Consider the following 18154-nt stretch of genomic DNA (forward strand, 5'->3'; position numbering starts at 1 on the left):
CTCTTTCAAGCCGGGGTAACTGTAGCATTAATAATGAAATATATATATTGGCCAATCAACTGTCTACGCGACATATATTTAATTGCGTGCATTTTCGGCACAGCTCATCTTTTGTGATTTATGCATTCTGCTATTGAACTCTGCATTCTTGGTCTGGTGCCTGTATACCGAGCTGTGATATTACAAGAACCATATGAGATTCGACACTATTTGACGAACTGTATGACGAAACTACGTATCTGGTGGACTCTGATAATTTTAGTGCTTGGGTCCACGGGACATTTAGTCTACATGTCAACTACTCATTCTATATGTGGCTATTGGGACATTACGGCACCTAAATACCCTGAAAGTATTCATCTGTGGTGTATATATTCGTACGGTGGACTCTGCCACACGAAATCCTACGCCATCTGTGTGCGTATATTGCAACTGCAGTGTGTGTTTAGACGGTGCCCGCCAGAGGGTGTACCGAAGCTAGACTGTGTCGCCGCATGCGGCGGATAGTGAAATGCGCTTGTCTACGGCTGAAACTGTTTGAAAGCAGACGTTGACTGGAGCTATGGCGTTCGTAGCCGCTGCCAACACAATGAATCTACCTACGGGTATAGGCTAAGGCCTAGAACTACCCCACCTGGGGGACTGTGTCCTTTAATCTTTTTATTTATTTTATCATAGTTCTTTGGGTGCAGATATGCACTATTTAATTTTAGTTTCTTACGGGTAAGTACAGTAGTGTAATTTGAAACACGAGTGAGTTGCCTAGGCATAAATGCCCTTCCTGTAAGAGCGCCTTATGAATTATTTGTGTTAATATTATGTTATTGGTGTGTATTATGTATATTTAATTTGTATTTTAATTTGTATGTGAATTGTATCTAAGTTTTCTGGTGTGGTGTTCTTGCTTCAAGCGAGTGTTGTGTGCAGTGGTGAAGGCCATTGTCATGTTTAGGTAACCGTTGAAATTCTCCGTTGCTTTGCGTTAAATTAGTTTTTCCCTTGTATTGATTCTGTTTTTCTGTGCTTCGTCTTTGATACGAGTGCGGTTACTATTTTAATATACTTAATTAATTTTTGCTATCATGGCCTGTTTGGTGCAAGTATTCGTGTTTACTTGTGTTGGGTATTTCATCTTGTTGTTCCTGCTTCCTTTCGTGTGTTTCGGCCTATTCGTGACCGTGTTTCGAGTTAATACTACGCTTACACTAGTCTAGCTTTTTAAAATATTATTATTATTATTATTATTATTATTATTATTATTATTATTATTATTATTATTATTATTATTATCGTAAGTTTATAAATTTTAATTTCTCTTGGGATATATGTATATTTCGGGTTGGATTGGTTTATTTTCATTTCTATTGAGATCCTTGTTCTCCCAATTAATTTTTAACATGACTGTGTGTCAACAATGCTATTGTAACGTTGGGTTTAATCGAGGGTTCTTCGACAGCCCTAGTACGAGAGATTTGGAGTCTGGTTCTTATATTATCTTCGTAGGTATTATTGCTGCTTATCTCTTCGTGCTTGGCAGTTACATAATTTATTATTATTGATGATTGTCTCATCAGCAACTTGTGTGTGGCTCCGTGAATATAATAATGAATTGTTTTCATCTTAAGTGGAGTTCGTGTGTTTGATTCAGTCATGTTAAATGAACTGGCTCGTTCTATTTTTAATAAATTTCTGGTGTTTTATTGATTGCGCTGGCCTACTATGGCTTTGTGATTTTAAATAATTTTTGTTTTGGGCTGATATTTCTAATTCTGGCGAGCCTGTGTGCACAGTATGGTCGGTATTTGTGTACTGTTTTAATTTAATATGAAATGTCGTGGGACCTTCGTTTATGTGGCTATTGTGGGAAACTATACTCCACTGGGTCCTGTCAAAAAACCCTCTATTTAGCCAGCCAACCCATTCTCCTTTTTTACTTTTAAATTTAAATTACACTTAATGTGTTTATTAATGGTAAACCTTAGAATAGGCTGGTGTACCAGGACATTTTGTATTATTTAAGGAATAATTATTATACTCCCTACTATTTTATTCTTTTCAAGTTTCTCTTCATATTAATAATTTTCCGGAGTTTATTAATTTTTCAAATTTAGTTGTAATGTATATTTCATTTATTTATCACATCTTTATTTTAAATTTCTTGAAAACATTGGTGTCGTTTTTTGGTGAATTCCTCCGTAATTCCTACGGATCCCCCTCTTCTTTTTTGGGTGGGTTACAGCACTCTTCCTTGCTTCCTAATATGCTTGATGTGCTATTACCTGATTTTTCGGATTTGTTTGCTCTATTTTTAACTTGTCTTGTGTGCGCACTTCCCTATGACGTTTACTAGCCGAGCGTCATTCACCATCATTGTTAGGGGGAGTGGCACCCAAAAGGAACTTTCACCCCATAAATGCAGTAATTAAAACTGAGAGGACTTTTCCTATTTTTGTAACTCACAGCCTGACTTTCAACCCTGTTTATCATCATAACATTCCCTACTGTCCATCTCACAATATTATCTAGGTCATTTTTCAGTTGCTCAGAATTTGGTAATTATTTATTACTCTATACAGAATAACATCATCCGCAAAAAGCCTTACCTCCGATTCCACTCATTTACTCATATCATTTGTATATATAGGAAAACATAGAGGTCCGATAATACTACCTTGAGGAATTCCCCTCTTAATTATTACAGGGTCGGATAAAGCTTCACCTACTCTAGTTCTCTGAGATCTATATTCTAAAAATATAGCAACCCATTCAGTCACTCTTTTGTCTAGTCCAATTGCACTCATTTTTGCCAGTAGTCTCCCATGATCCACCCTATCAAATGCTTTAGACAGATCAATCGCGATACAGTCCATTTGACCTCCAGAATCCATGATATCTGCAATATCTTGCTGGAATCCTACAAGTTGAGCTTCAGTGGAATAACCTTTCCTAAAACCGAATTGCCTTCTATCGAACCAGTTATTAATTTCACAAACATGTCTAATATAATCAGAAAGAATGCCTTCCCAAAGCTTACATACAACGCATGTCAAACTTACTGGCCTGTATCACCCTTTCCTTTATACACAGGGGTACAATAGCAACTCTCCATTCATCTGGTATAGCTCCTCCGACCAAACAATAATCAAATAAGTACCTCAGATATGGCACTATATCCCAATCCATTGTCTTTAGTATATCCCCAGAAATCTGATCAATTCCAGCCGCTTTTCTAGTTTTCAACTTTTGTATCTTATTGTAAATATCATTGTTATCATATGTAAATTTTAATACTTCATTGGCCTTAGTCTCCTCCTCTATCTCGACATTTTCCTTGTAAACAACAATCTTTACATACTGCTGACTGAATACTTCTGCCTTTTGAAGATCCTCACATACACACTCCCCTTGTTCATTAATTATTCCAGGAACGTCCTTTTTGGAACCTGTTTCTGCCTTAAAATACCTATACATACCCTTCCATTTTTCACTAAAATTTGTATGACTGAAAATTATGCTTGCCATCATGTTATTTTTAGCTGCCTTCTTTGCTAGATTCAATTTGCTAGTATGTTCCTTCAATTTCTCGTTACTTCCACAGCCATTTCTAACTCTATTTCTTTCCAGTCTGCACCTCCTTCTTAGTCTCTTTATTTCTCTATTTGCATTCCTCAACAATTTTTTTAAACCCATCCCAGAGTCTGTTTACATTTTTATTTACCGTTTTCCACCGATCGTAGTTACTTTTTAGAGACTGACTCATGTCTGCTTTATCAGCCATATGGTACTGCCTAGCAGTCCTACTTTTAAGACCTTCCCTTCTATCACATTTATTTTTGACTAAGACAAAAACAGCTTCATGATCACTAATACCATCTATTACTTCAGTTTCCCTATAGAGCTCATCTTTGACAGGCGCAAGTAATTGAAAAATTTAATGTCATCCTCATTTAGATCGTCAAATAATGTATAATATAATCCTCTAGTAAACGAGAAACAAATATAGGATGTTTCCGCATTTTCCTGACTCTTCGGTTTTTCCTCTTTAATAGAAAAGCAAGAAGAAGTTCTTCGTAGGACGCCATTCTCTCAACTGACTATTCCCCGGTATGAACGGAGCAATTATTCAAAAATTGTGCCACTGATCGCCCGGTATTTAAATCCTCTGGCAACTAGCGGCCTAAGAGGTAATTAATATAGGCTATTACTACACTACAATACTACTTAGTTGTACTACTTTTTATTCCTATAACACCGTAACAGGATGAAAATTGCTGTTAATTACTGGAAACAGAGAATAATACACAAGAATTACACAATTCTAAACTGCAGTAAAATCTACCCTAATTACTACAACAGAATTCTAGTAAGATAGTTACTACAGATACTATTCTACACAAACATTTCACAGTAATAGAACAAACACACTATAAGATTCTGTAATGCACTATAATAATTTAAATTATGTTCGGACGTATTCTAATAACAACAGGTTATTACTAAGCACAAACAGAAAGGAAATTACTATTTAAGTTCGAAATTCGCAAGACTACTCAAAATAATAGAATAATTTCTAATAAACTACTATAATACAATAAAATAATGTTTAAACTACGTTCAGACGTATCCTAATTACAGTAGGTTATTACAAAGCACAAATAGAAATGAAAATTTCAATTACCGGTAGGCCGAAAGTTATATATTCGCAAGAACTACCGGTACTAAAGGATTTCCAACAAAGTTGAACACGTAGACAGATTAATATTAGTACTACTTTATCCTACTATGCACAAAAATATACACGTATATAACAGGCGAGATACTATCTAATGTACAGTATCTACACTACAATTCTCAACTGAAATGTGGTTATGTGATTATTACAGATGGAGGATTTCTGTTATTTTCCCTACTCCGCGGGACGGAGAATAAAAGTGTCCTTAAATGCTGAAAAATATTAGGCTGTTTACAATCAAAAGTATTTCTGTTTAAACTACGCCAGTCAATTGTTGGGATGTAGGAACTTGATTATTAGCTAACCAGGGGCGGCTTTTCAGGTGAAGTAGGTGAAGTGACACTTCACCACTTATTTTTACCATAATGAATTACTTAAATGTATTTTTCTTATGACATTTGTTGGTTTTACGTAAAGAAAATGTTTTATTGTACGGCGTTTGGAGCACCAAGAGCTCCCATCACTTGATGAGAACCAGGGGAACTCACGAAAGCGCCGGCTGTCGGCCACACTACGGCGCGTGAGACTGAGTGAAGACGAGAGATTCCGCAGCTGCCTTTACCTCCCAAGTGCTCCCTCCTAGCGCTTGGCCTTGGCGGTTGCCATCACAACCGTGACGTCACCCGCGTACTTTCCACATAGCAGAATGTGCAAGTGAAGTTGTCGGAGGATCGGAATGTTTCGTCTTCCGTGCGTCATCCTGTGTGAAGTACGAGTACTTACGCATCGTGGTTCATTCGTAGTGTTGTGCTGTTTTATTTAAACATGCATTCTATTTATGACATAGTGTGTATTTTATTATAAACACCATTTTCACGTTGCAGAAACGAAGATCAGAATTAAGTTCTACGTTTTGATCGCCCTACTAAATCACTGCAGATTTGTGCTACAAAAGAAGTGAAACATTCCGGTAAATCTTACAATCTTAGTTTCAAACGATCGTGGTTTAAGGAATTTCCATGGTTGTGCTCCTCTCCAGCTCTACACAAGTTGTTTTGTTGGGCCTGCTTGCCTTTTATCAATAAAAATAATGTTTGGAATAAAGAAGGATTTTCAGCCCTTTTGAACATAACACGTTTTTTACATAAGCACTCAGACTCTGCAGAACATATAATATGGCAGCTAGATTTGAAGACATTGGAAACAAACCAAAATACGATCTCTGATGTCCTGAAGGAAAATGCCAGACTGTATACTGTAACTGTACAGTTCAATAATAATGTGCATTTAAATAGGCTTTTCCTTCAGTTGGTAATTGATGCAGTGCTCTATTTAAGTAAGCAAGAACTAGCTTTTCGTGATTAAATATTATGTTGTGAACATCTTATGCAACACGTTTTGTATTGAAAAGGTTGAACCTTCCTTGATATTTTAATTGTGAATCTCAGTTCAATACGGGAAAATGAAGTTTTTGACTTATAATAGCTTTTCGTGGTCATGACGAAACATTAAATTCAATAAATCGTGGTCACGTGCTGGACCCTCCGCCAGTCACAAGTACGAGGTACGAGTACAAAACAACCAAAAAAACACGTAATTCCTAAATCTTGTCCGCCTCTGTGGTGTAGTGGTTAGTGTGATTAGCTGCCACCCCGGAGGCCCAGGTTCGATTCCCGACTCTGCCACGAAATTTGAAAAGTGGTACGAGGGCTGAAACGAGGTCCACTCAGCCTCGGGAGGTCAACTGAGTAGAAGTGGGCTCGATTTCCACCTCAGCCATCCTGGAAGTGGTTTTCCGTGGTTTCCCATTTCTCCTCCCGACAAATGCGGGGATGGTACCTAACTTAAGGGCACGGCCGCTTCCTATTGCCTATCAATTCCCATCCCTGTCCAGCATAGTAGGTGAGGCCGCTTGGGCGACGTACTGGTCATTCTCCCCAGTTGTATCCCCGACCCAATATCTCACGCTCCAGGACACTTCCCTTGGGGCGGTAAAGGTGGGATCCCTCGCTGAGTCCGAGGGAAAAACCAACCCTGGAGGGTAAGCACATAAAGAAGTTCCTAAATCTGTCGCTCGAAACCGAACGGGTTATAGCTCTTCACCATACTTTACAGCCACGAACCGCCACTGTAGCTAACCGCTCATAAATACTGCGATCGAGGATGTGAAATATAAATTACGCATACTTTAACTGCCTTCTCAGAACTACAAATGATCGGAATACAAGAATCAGCAGGTTTTTATTTATATTTTCTTGATTCACTACAACTTTTGTTCACGACTGTAGCCAATAATGCTAATATTTGAATACGAAGAGCGATAATAACAATACGACTGTTAACTATTTCGCCAGTGAAGTGTTGTATATTCTGTTGAAATCCTTTCTTTAAACAAAATACAACAGTAGGTATCACGTTATTTAAAGTAGATAGATGGAACCGCTGAACTGCTATTTCGAATACCGGTACCCTGTAAAATGCCTGCACTAATAGACTATGACCGCTGCCGAAGTTACGACTCTTTTTCATATCCCGTCTTTGTAAGTATTTTATCAACAAACCTACTGATATTTTAATGAAAATGAAAACCTACAACCTGTTTTGCAGTCATTGACCTGGTCAGGGATGGAATGAATGAAGCATATATAGGCTATTAGTACGATGGGGTCACCACTCCCAAAGTGATTTATTAATGACTGATATATGCTATGGAGAGTTTTGCTGGAATGAAAGATGACAGGGAAAACCGGAATACCCGGAGAAAAACCTGTCCCGGCCCCCGCTTTGTCCAGCACAAATCTCACATGGAGTGACCGGGATGTGAACCACGGTATCCAGCGGTGAGTGACCGACGCGCGCTGCCGTCTGAGCCACGGAGGCTCTGCTGATGTTTTAATAATAATATTAAAAAGAAATATATATTTCTTCTTTCACGCAGTCCTAAATTACAGGTTGTAATCTAGCGAACGCCTACGGAACTACTCAGTGTGAAAATTGTAAACAAATACCACTAATCGCACTAATACAAACAAACACTAAACACCAACATTTGTGGAACTAAATGTATCACACACACACACACACACACACACACACACACACACACACACAATTTGCTAAATTTCTACAGCTATTAACTACTTTATCACTGGGATAATACAGAGCTCTTGGAACAGCCAACCATTCGCTAGCGCATCTAACAATGTAGACATGTAAATGAGCAAATTATGTTGGTAGATTTAGCAGTTGGAGGAATTAGTGTAAGAAATATGAGAAGATGCAGATGAGCATGAAGTTCACAAGTTCCATGAATCGGTGAGTGACATCATAGCCGGGATCAACTACAAGGATAAGATAGTGCTAATGGGTGATTTCATTGTGAGAGGTGGAAATAAAACTAAATGATATGACGTAATGACATAATATTATTGAATATTACTCAGAATTTGTGGTAAAGATGTTAGTCAATTCTCTACAATGTGATACTTGTAAGGAAGCAACTTTACAAAAAGACCATTCTTATCCATTCATTTCTTTGAAGAATACCGTAGGGGTAATCTCTATGTTCCTACGAAAGATGTTGTTCATGTGTGAAAACTTACTGAGATGTATTTTAGAGAAAATACATGTGATGGCATAAGCTCAGTCATGAAAGGAAACATACCTAATGAAGCCACAGCTCAATTGTATTAATGAAATTTGTTTTGAAGGTTAGGCCCACATGCTTTAGATCTAAACCCAATGGATAGGCATGTTTATCGCCTTATTAGCATAATTTCTGCACTGTTCTTGAAAATGCGCGTGAATCATACTGTAAGTGTATTGAATGGAAACATATCTGATCACAGATCGGTCTTTTAATCATTTGTAAATTGATATACCAATATTTCATTTTTAACAGTAAAATAAAGGAGCTAATAGGTCTAATTAATCACTTCTATTCTTATTATTTCGATGTGCTTTTAATTATTTCAATTATCTCCTTCCAATATTCCCGTTTCGGCTACTATTTTACATTAATGCATTGAGATAGTGTAGTGACGTATGGTGGCGGCGGCCGCACGCTTCCGGCTTCAGAATCCTGCTGCACATTGCCAGTCTGCATCTGTATGTCTGTGGTAACGCTACGAAGTACATCACTCTAAAAATTCAAATCATCGACCCTTGCCGCCAAACGTAGGAAGTAGAACGCGGAAAAAATCCAAATTTGCTAGGTAGTAGCAAATACAGTAGTCTCTACTGTATTATTTTGGTAGTAGTACGCGATAGAAATTCAAATCGCCTGCTATTAGCGCCATTTCAATTGTTTAGTTAATGCTGACAGATGGCACATACAAAACACACTTTTAGCGCTACACGGCTATTTCTGAAATCGAGACTCCTTACAAGCATTCGCTTTGCTTACATGGTGTGCAGCAACGGTAAGCAGCAAGGAATCCAGCCGGCCGAGTGTTGGTCTGGTATACGCTGCTCATGACAACCAATGCCACCAACATCATCAGAACAAAACAAACATTGTATTTAGCTATGATCGAAACAGGACTAACCAAGGACGACTTGATGTGCCGCACTTTGCCTGTTGCCACACTCATTCTTCAATACTTTACAGCTGTCCAGTATTGTCATGGTAAAGTATTTGATAAGAGTCATCACATTCTTAAATTATCCTTGGTCACACTGGTGGAAAATTGAATCATATTTATAGTGAAGTTTGGCAGACCTTCTACTATCGCTATTAATCGAGCTGTCGTATTGCAATCAGTTCGCGGGCTTTTTACATGAAACACTGCCTGTCATAGTCATACCTGTCACATATTTACGAAATAGGTTATGTCTGTTATTTGTGTCAGTTGATGTTCGTGTACGCTTATACTTTTAAAAATGTCAAGGAGGTATGTAAGAACAAACTGCTAGTGTACAATGTTATAGTTATCAAAATGTTAAGAATATGCTGTTAATTTACTATTGAAAATTGCATTTACCGAGTTTTCTTTCTTCCCAGATATAAGCGCTCTTTAGATGAGACCAAATGTGTTATAAGGCATGCAAAATTAGAAGAAGATGAACTGAAACCTGTTAGCCAAGTCCTGTATTTTTCTGAAAAAGCGGAGGCGTCAGAGAACTATAAATTAATAGAAATGGACAATGACCTAATAAATATTCTAAAGGAAGGACAAAGGTAAGCTTATTTTGTTGGAAAAATCCTTAGGCCTACTTAAACCGATTTCAGTAATACATTCGGTTAGTCGTCGTTTCTATGTTACCGAGCAAGTGACCGCGCGGTTTGAGTCTCTTAGCTATCAGCTTGCATTCGGGAGATAGTGGATTCAAGTCCCACTGTCTGCAACCGTGAAGACTGTTTGCCGTGGTTTCCCATGTTCACACCAGGCAAATGCTGGGCTGTACCTTAGCTAAGGCCACAGTCCCTTCCTTCCCACTCCTAGCCCCTTCCTCTCCCATCCTTGCCATAAAAGAAGTATTTCTGTTACCGAAATATCTAGTACTATCCTAGCTGCAGTCATTGGCATTTCAGTGTTTGATTGATTGATGTACTTGTAGGAGTTTACCCCCATTTCCAATTGTACGCTGTCACAGGTGAAGACATTCACTCTTGACACTCGTCCACCTCTTCTGAACTTCATAACCTTGGTTTTACTGGTATTTATATACATCGAGTTTTTGGGGGGGGGGGGGTACTATCTGTATATCCTGTTGAGTCCGTTCTTCAGGTCCAATTTTCTTTTTGATATCACTATCGTGTCATCTACGTAGAGAAACATTGTAATTTCATTGGGCACTATCTCCGTGATAACATCATGATCATAAGATATAAAATGCATGTTTTGATCCGTATTGAATTGTGATCACAGTAATAACAAAACTTATGTCAAAAATGGTCCACCTTTTCAGTACTATATTACATACTGTTTACATTACATTTTTTAGTTGAGTAACTAGTTTTGGCGTTGGCTGCCCATCATGAGCAGATACATCTAATAACTAAAACAAATGTACAAACATACACAAATAACATTAAAAGGTATTAAAGGCATCTACAAATCCTGAAATGAACAATGTGCACAATGTTGAAAATATAAAATGGAATCAAATGATCTGATTGATTCGTCTGAAGTGTGCATATATGCCTCTTGCAAACTTTTATCTGTTTTGTTTCCATTTAGCTAAGAGAGGATGACTGACAAGTGGTACTTCTTCTTAAAGTAAAAGTCACCCACACCACCTGCAACCCTAAGTTATTAAACTCAAAGGGTTAAATCAGGGTATTGTGTATGCCATATGTAGTTGTTGATAATTCTGTCATTAAACACTGTATGAAATGCTTGCCAGGGATCATTTTACTGTACGAGACCCCACAGAGTACTGTTGAGAAAACGTGAACTCTCTCAGTTAATTCAGCAATTAAGTAGGGGTTGCGAAATGTTTTGATCGTGTATTTATCAGATGTTTCCTTAGGCAAAAAAAAAAAAACATTAAGCTTATTATTATCACCATTAACTGGGCACCATACTCTTACTTATAATCATGAAGGGGTTTTTTGTGGAGCTGGTCTCCGAAGGCAACTAGCCACAGGGAAGAACATAATTTAATTTTTTCAATTTGAATGCTTTAGCGCTCTCCTGTTGATCAAACAAGAGCCAACGAGGTTCCATTTTCCTCCCACCTCCAAAGCTGCAGCTCAACTTCCAACTTTTAATCAGTACACTGAAGCTAAACCAAACTTCAGTCAATATTTTTATGAAGGAGAATTATATTATAATATTTTAACATGTAACTTAGTTTTAAAATTATTCCAAGAAAGTGATAGAACAGAACTACAACAAAGCCGTTTGTACAGACAAAAGTGTTTTTAAATATCCTTGAAAGTAAATGTACTCATTAGTGTTAAGTCATTGGACTAATAATAATAGTAATCATAATAATAATAATCGTACGGCCTCAGCTACTGTGTGCAGACATTTCAATTTGACGCCATCTGGCTGTCTGCTCGTCAATTTCGACGTTCCGTTTTACTCTAGGCCCACTAGATGGCAGACCGAGTAAACCGAAACTCTCTTTGGCGTCTATGGCTGAGATTTAATGAATTTTGTCGGGTAAACACCAAATGTGTCACCAGAGATCTTTTACATGCCGACATCATACGACATGGAGTGTCGAATGGACTTTTTTCCGCCCTTCAAAAATCCGACCACCTCTGCCGGGTTTGAACCCGCTCTCTTGGGATCCAGAGGCCGACACTCTACCACTGATCCACAGAGGCATTGGACTGTGACATTACAGCAGGGCCTCTCAGGGTGCATGCACTCTGCACAGTGCAAAAGACGACTTTGCTTGGTTCACAAGAGTACAGACCCCCACTCCTCGATTTGGAGCAATAGTGCTGTCTCCCTCTTCCTCACTTGCTCCGTAGCCCTCCAAATCCGAGCTGAGTTGAGCCGAGCTTAGCCGAGTAGCCCAGAGATGAAGCATTGGTCCGAGCCGAGCGGGACCGATGTACTGTGCACAGGAACTCTGCGCTGCTGTTTGCACGCGTGAGGTTTTGGGCATTTGAGAGGCCCTGCATTACAGTGTTTCAGTTAGATATTTTATTGAGATGCTTCAGCTGAGGAGGTCTTCAAAAGAAGACAAAACCTGTACCAAATTATGCATACATAATTCAAGAATGACTGTATTTTCACTTGTGAAGTGAAGTGTATTGATGGTGGACTAGTAAACTAAATTAATGTTCTTAATTAAGGTGTACCAGTACGGACCAATATAATGAAATTTGTTATTTGTAACATTCCACATAGTCGAGCATCCCATCTCCTTACTCCAAAATCTTCCCAGTCGAAAGTTTGCAACAGTTTCATAACACTATCCCTTTATCGGAAATCACCCAAAAAAGATTGTGCTGCTTTCCTTTGAATTTTTTCCAGTTCTCGTATCAAGTAGTCCTGGTGAGGGTCCCATACACTGGAAGCGTATTCTAACTGCATTCTTACCAGAGACTGCACATCCTTACTACAACCCCTAAATACTCTCATAACCATGTGAACCCCTCCTGACCAATTTTATGTGATGGATTTCTACAAGGATGATTTTCGACAGTGATTTCAACCTCTTTTTGTTACTAAACAATATTTTGTCAACTATGAGGTCCACAACCTCACCATGTGCTACTATTGTTCATTTCCATCTGCATCATTTGTTTTTTCATTCCTTTGTTTTCTTAGGTTAACACAGTTTTTAGTTTCAATTATTATTTTAAATTAACACCTTTTCACTGAATTTTGTCGCAGTGAATTGTTTTTGGCTCTGCATATTGATGTAAATATTGTATATTTGTGCTAATTACCGGGCGAGTTGGCCGTGCGCGTAGAGGCGCGCGGCTGTGAGCTTGCATCCGGGAGATAGTAGGTTCGAATCCCACTATCGGCAGCCCTGAAAATGGTTTTCCGTGGTTTCCGATTTTCACACCAGGCAAATGCTGGGGCTGTACCTTAAGGCCATGGCCGCTTCCTTCCAACTCCTAGGCCTTTCCTATCCCATCGTCGCCATAAGACCTATCTGTGTCGGTGCGACGTAATGCCCCTAGCAAAAAAAAAAAAAAATATATTTGTGCTAATTTTGTTTCCGTCTAGGCTCTCTTTTGTTTGTATTTTCATTTGCTCCTTCATTATGTTTTTTAGCATTTTTTTCAACTTATATTATGTAAATTTTCTCAAATCTCCCCTCATTTTACACTGAAGATGGCTCAAACGAGCCGAAACATGTTTGAATTTGTTTACTCCGTCTAATGACGGAATATTTATTGTATTGAATTAGGACGATACTCTCATTTTTCACCTTTGTAAATGTGAACAACATCATTGATAGGGTTTGGAAGTTTATGCCCTAAAACTAGATAAATATGACCTCAAAAAGTAAAATATGACCTAAAAATGGTAAAATATGACTTAAGCATTTTAGGGGTAGGTAGCAATTGAGGAGTTGGATGCAATAACAGCGTAAGTAGATTTACGTTATTTTGAGAAACAGAAGCTTGAAGTTTATAAATGTTCTGAGTTAAAAGTAATATTAGGAATCAACCTGAATTTCATTTAAAGACATTTAAAACAGCCAGGAAATGTATTTCCCAAAGAATTTTATTGATCTATTAGCATATAAGAAAGACAGAGTTATTTCAAATTTCTTTTTATACGCTGTTATTGCATGAAGAGCAGGAATGTTATATTTTGCCATACACCAGTATTGATCAGGGAGATAGGAAAACACGATCACCCACTATAGAGGAACAAAAGTGGCAGTTTATCACACCTCAGTTCTCAAAAATGTCTAAACTTACTCAAATTAAGAACAAATTAATTAAAATAATTGTCAAATAAGAAAGGTAAAAAAATATGTTTATTTGTTATATAACATTCACCTTTTTCGTTCTTTATTGCGTAAAGGACCGAGAGAGGTTTGTTATAGTGTTCTTCCGAACTATGGTATTAGGCTACGGTAATTCCTCACCTTCCCCAACAAATATTTGAAATGTTATAAAATTAGAAACATTGCTTTCTGAACAACTTTTATTCCTATTTTCATTTACAAAGTGACTCTCTAAACTTAAAAAAATGAAAAGAAACAAAAAGCAGAACACAAAGTATATAATCAGGATTTAGACATTGTATGTCTTACTTGTTTACAATACTTAAATACCGCATCATTGACCAAAATCAGGATCATTCATCTTTCACATGCTGCATTAGCAGACTCTTTACACACAGACATAACTTTCACATACCACTCAACATTTTCAGGTTTTAAGTATTTCATTAGTGAAAAAACATCAACCCTTTTGTCTGCACCAGCCACAAAACCTCCTCTTCCGCTCGCTGACATCTTCTCCAGCCAAAAAACTGGCGGCAACTGAACGTGCCGCTCGTGAAGCATGCTTCATGCAATAACAGCGTAGCGCATGGTACTGGTTTTAGTGAGCTCCTGACCTCTATCGACAACCTAGCGAACTAAGACCTGAACTAGGTTGTAGTGAAGGGACCGGGAAATCCAAAAACGGTATTCATGCAATAACAGCGTAAGTCTACTTACGCTGTTATTGCATCTAGCTCCTCAATTATTAGAGTATTAGTAACATTAGACATGTCAAAAAGTGATAAGCAATAATGCTGCAGACACATTTAGTCGTGCAAACTGGCAGAGCTTCAGTGGGTAAATTAACACATTCATTGAGTATCATAGCCCTGAGCCATAGTTCTCATTCTGATTACTTGATTACTTAAAGGGTAACCAAAAATGAAGGTTTTTTTTTTTTTTTTTTTTTTTTCCCAAGTTGCTTTACGTCGCACGGACACAGATAGATCATATGGTGACGATGGGATAGGAAAGGATCAGAAGTGGGAAGGAAGCAGCCGTGTCCTTAGTTAAGGTATAGCCCCAGCATTTTCATGGTGGGAGAACATGCTAAAACCATCTTCAGGGTTGCCAACAGGGGGGTTTGAACCCACTATCTCCCAAATGCCAAAAATGAAATATTAGCATGCTGTTTGTTAACTGTCGGAGTACATTCATACTGCATCTCTTTCTTGAAATCATGTCTTCTAAACCTGATACCTGTTGCAGGAAAAGAAAGGAAAATTTATCTACTACAGTATTTATAAATTCATTGTTTGAAAATCGACACAGATAACATGTACCTTGTTAAAAACAATGCCTCGATTTAAACAAAAATGCTCCAAATATAACCAAATATGATCTTGCATCACCAAAATTAGCAAAATATAACTAAAGCAATAAAAATGGTAAAAATGTGCATTTATATGCATCATAGCATTGCTTTAAACAGGGTTGAGGGACCCATCATTATTATTTTTCAGATTTTAGGGAAAATTAACTCAGGAATGAAATGTGACTTTTCCTTAACATCCGAACCTTACTCATTAATATGATTACCCCAATGAAGATAATTTCTTTTATTAACACCTGGGCACTTACAGTGTTCCGGTGAAACTTACAGCTTGACTTTTCATCCCATTCACATTCATACCAATTCTTACGTACAGTCTCGAAACCACAACACTGACCAGTAGAGATAATTCCAAACTTCAGGCAGCTAAAATGAAATTCCTACGCACTATGAACCAGAAAACCAGGAAAGACAAGATTAGGAATGAGAAAATAAGAGAAGAAGTAGGAATAAATTATTCTCTCTTGGACAAGATTCAGATATCAAGACTATCTCCCATGATCTACCCTATCAAAAGCCTCGGATAAGTCAATTGCAATACAGTCCATTTGACCTCTTGGCCAGAGGTGAAGTTATAGCGAGCGGAGAATGACTGATTAATATTAGCCATTATTGATGTTTCAATGCATTCTTCGGTACAGAAATTATTATTAATAATACCTTAATAATTAGTAGAACTTCAAAAATCAAAATAATACATGTTACCCTCTAGAGTTGTATTCTAAAACAGTAAAAATACACATTACACAATTGGTTACAGTACAGTAAAGACATAAAAGTGCAAGATATAGGCTACTCCACATACACAAACCATAAAACATTTAAAATGAAAACCTGCAACCTGTTTTCCAGTCATTGACTGGGTCAGGGATGGTATGAATGAAGCAGATATAGGCTACTAGTACGATGGGGTCGCCACTCCCAAAGTGATTTATTAATGACTGATAGATGCTAGGAAATGAGAATGGAGAGTGTTGCTGGAATGAAAGATGACAGAGAAAACCGGAGTACCTGGAGAAAAACCTGTCCCGCCTCCGCTTTGTCCAGCACAAATCTCACATGGAGTGACCGGGATTTGAACCACGGTATCCAGCGGTGAGAGGCCGACACGCTGCCGTCTGAGCCACGGAGGCTCTAAAACATTTAAAATATGCATAAGAAAATGTGTGAAAAGTGTTCATTTGGGAAGATTCTCAATCACTCTCAGTGTCGGTGCCGGAATCCTGGGACTTGGACTCAGAATCTTGAAGACTGACGATGAAGGGTTCCATTATACTGTCCATTGGAATCCCCTTGCGAAATCCTCTTCCTGTAATTTATCTGCGCGTGCAACACAGTTACTCCACACCTCTGTTGAAATGCTGTCTATGGCCTCATCAGTGAGCTTTTCAACATCAGCGATCTTAAAAGTCTTGTTCTTATCTGCTATGTATGCCTTTACCTGAGCCCATACTAGTTCAGTTGGATTGTACTGGCAATGGTAGGGCAGCAGTCGCTCAGTCCTATGACCTTTTTCTGTGGTGATGGAATCCAGTTCCTACTTTACAAACCTGGGTTTGTGTGCTTTCACAATCTGTAACAGTTCTGCTCGGGTTCGTGAATTTATGTGAGGAATTTTATTTGTAGTCAAGCAGGATACGATGTCTGCCTTTTGTGTGCTATTGTTTGATGCTTTATCTAATTGAACTGAATGCTTGCATTGTCCATAACAATTACTAAATGTGGCGGGATATTAGGAAGTAACTGTTCTAGGAACCATTTTTTAAACAATGTGGAATCCATGTCCGAATGATAATCAGTGGAACTGTTTTTCGATTTGGAGTGAAAATGAATTTGCAATGCGATACAAATCCTGTGGACGCTGATCCCACATGACACACGATAAACTGAGCCCCCTTACCCACAGGAACCTACAGCCCTCCGGTCCCATCACTCATTACCCAGCATGCCTGCCTTGTGTGATTCTGGTGTACGAAAGCCTCGTCTAAATAAAATATAGTTGAGTTACCCTCCTGTCTTATGCCATGAATGGTCCTTAGAAATACTGTTCTAGCTGCAACAATGTCACTGCGTTCCATTAACATCTTACGTCCATCATTACATTTTTTATATTTGAAACCTATACTCCTTAAAACTCTGAGGAGAGATGACTTGCTACCTCTGAAACCTACTGCCTCTTTCATTTTCTTAAGAAATTTCAATGATGTTGGAAATTGCCCATCAGCGTACATGTCAAAAATTGTACAGCGCAACACGTTTTTGTCGAAGTCATCTAAATTTGTTACTGCTTTCTTGCTGCAAGGAATTTTTCTTGATGAAAGTAAACTTACAGTCCTGGTTGATTTAATGGACGACTTTGCTTCGCTTACAATTCTTTGTACTGTACGAACACTGACATCACACGCTGCTGCTGTTAGTTCCTGCGATGTGGTACCATCGCCCCACTCATCATCTGCCTCATCCCTCGCTCGTTCCGTAACATTCTTAAAGTACTGGTGCACTTTTAACACTACTTTTCGCGCTTGCTTATGCAAAACCTGTCTTTTACTTCCTACCTCTGCTTCCATGACAATCACAAACAAAATCTAGATAATTACTTTTACACTTGAAAATTAGCAAAATAGCAAGTAAGCTCTCACCACACTTTACTAGCTCGCCCGGCAAAGCTTCACTGATTGTGATTGGTGCGAGTGTGGAGAGTCATTGTGCTTTGACGTCATTGTGTTCTGTGC

The 18154-nt window shown here is 38.2% G+C and overlaps 1 protein-coding gene across 4 annotated transcripts in view; it reads left to right on the plus strand.

Moving 5' to 3' along the window:
• Positions 1-9142: 9142 nt before the first annotated feature.
• Positions 9143-18154, plus strand: part of LOC136865960 (sister chromatid cohesion protein DCC1) — a 154041-nt gene continuing 145029 nt past the window's right edge. For 2 of the 4 annotated variants that reach the window (XM_068224956.1, XM_068224955.1), the window contains exons 1-2: positions 9396-9564; positions 9675-9851. In XM_068224956.1, coding sequence (XP_068081057.1) covers positions 9554-9564; positions 9675-9851 — 188 coding nt within the window. In that variant the 5' untranslated portion in view covers positions 9396-9553. Of the gene's footprint in view, positions 9300-9395; positions 9565-9674; positions 9852-18154 lie in introns of those variants that run through there. The other 2 variants (XM_068224957.1, XM_067142531.2) reach the window with 2 other exon arrangements.

Source organism: Anabrus simplex, chromosome 1, assembly GCF_040414725.1.
Source record: "Anabrus simplex isolate iqAnaSimp1 chromosome 1, ASM4041472v1, whole genome shotgun sequence".
NCBI classification, from domain to species: Eukaryota; Metazoa; Arthropoda; class Insecta; order Orthoptera; family Tettigoniidae; genus Anabrus; species Anabrus simplex.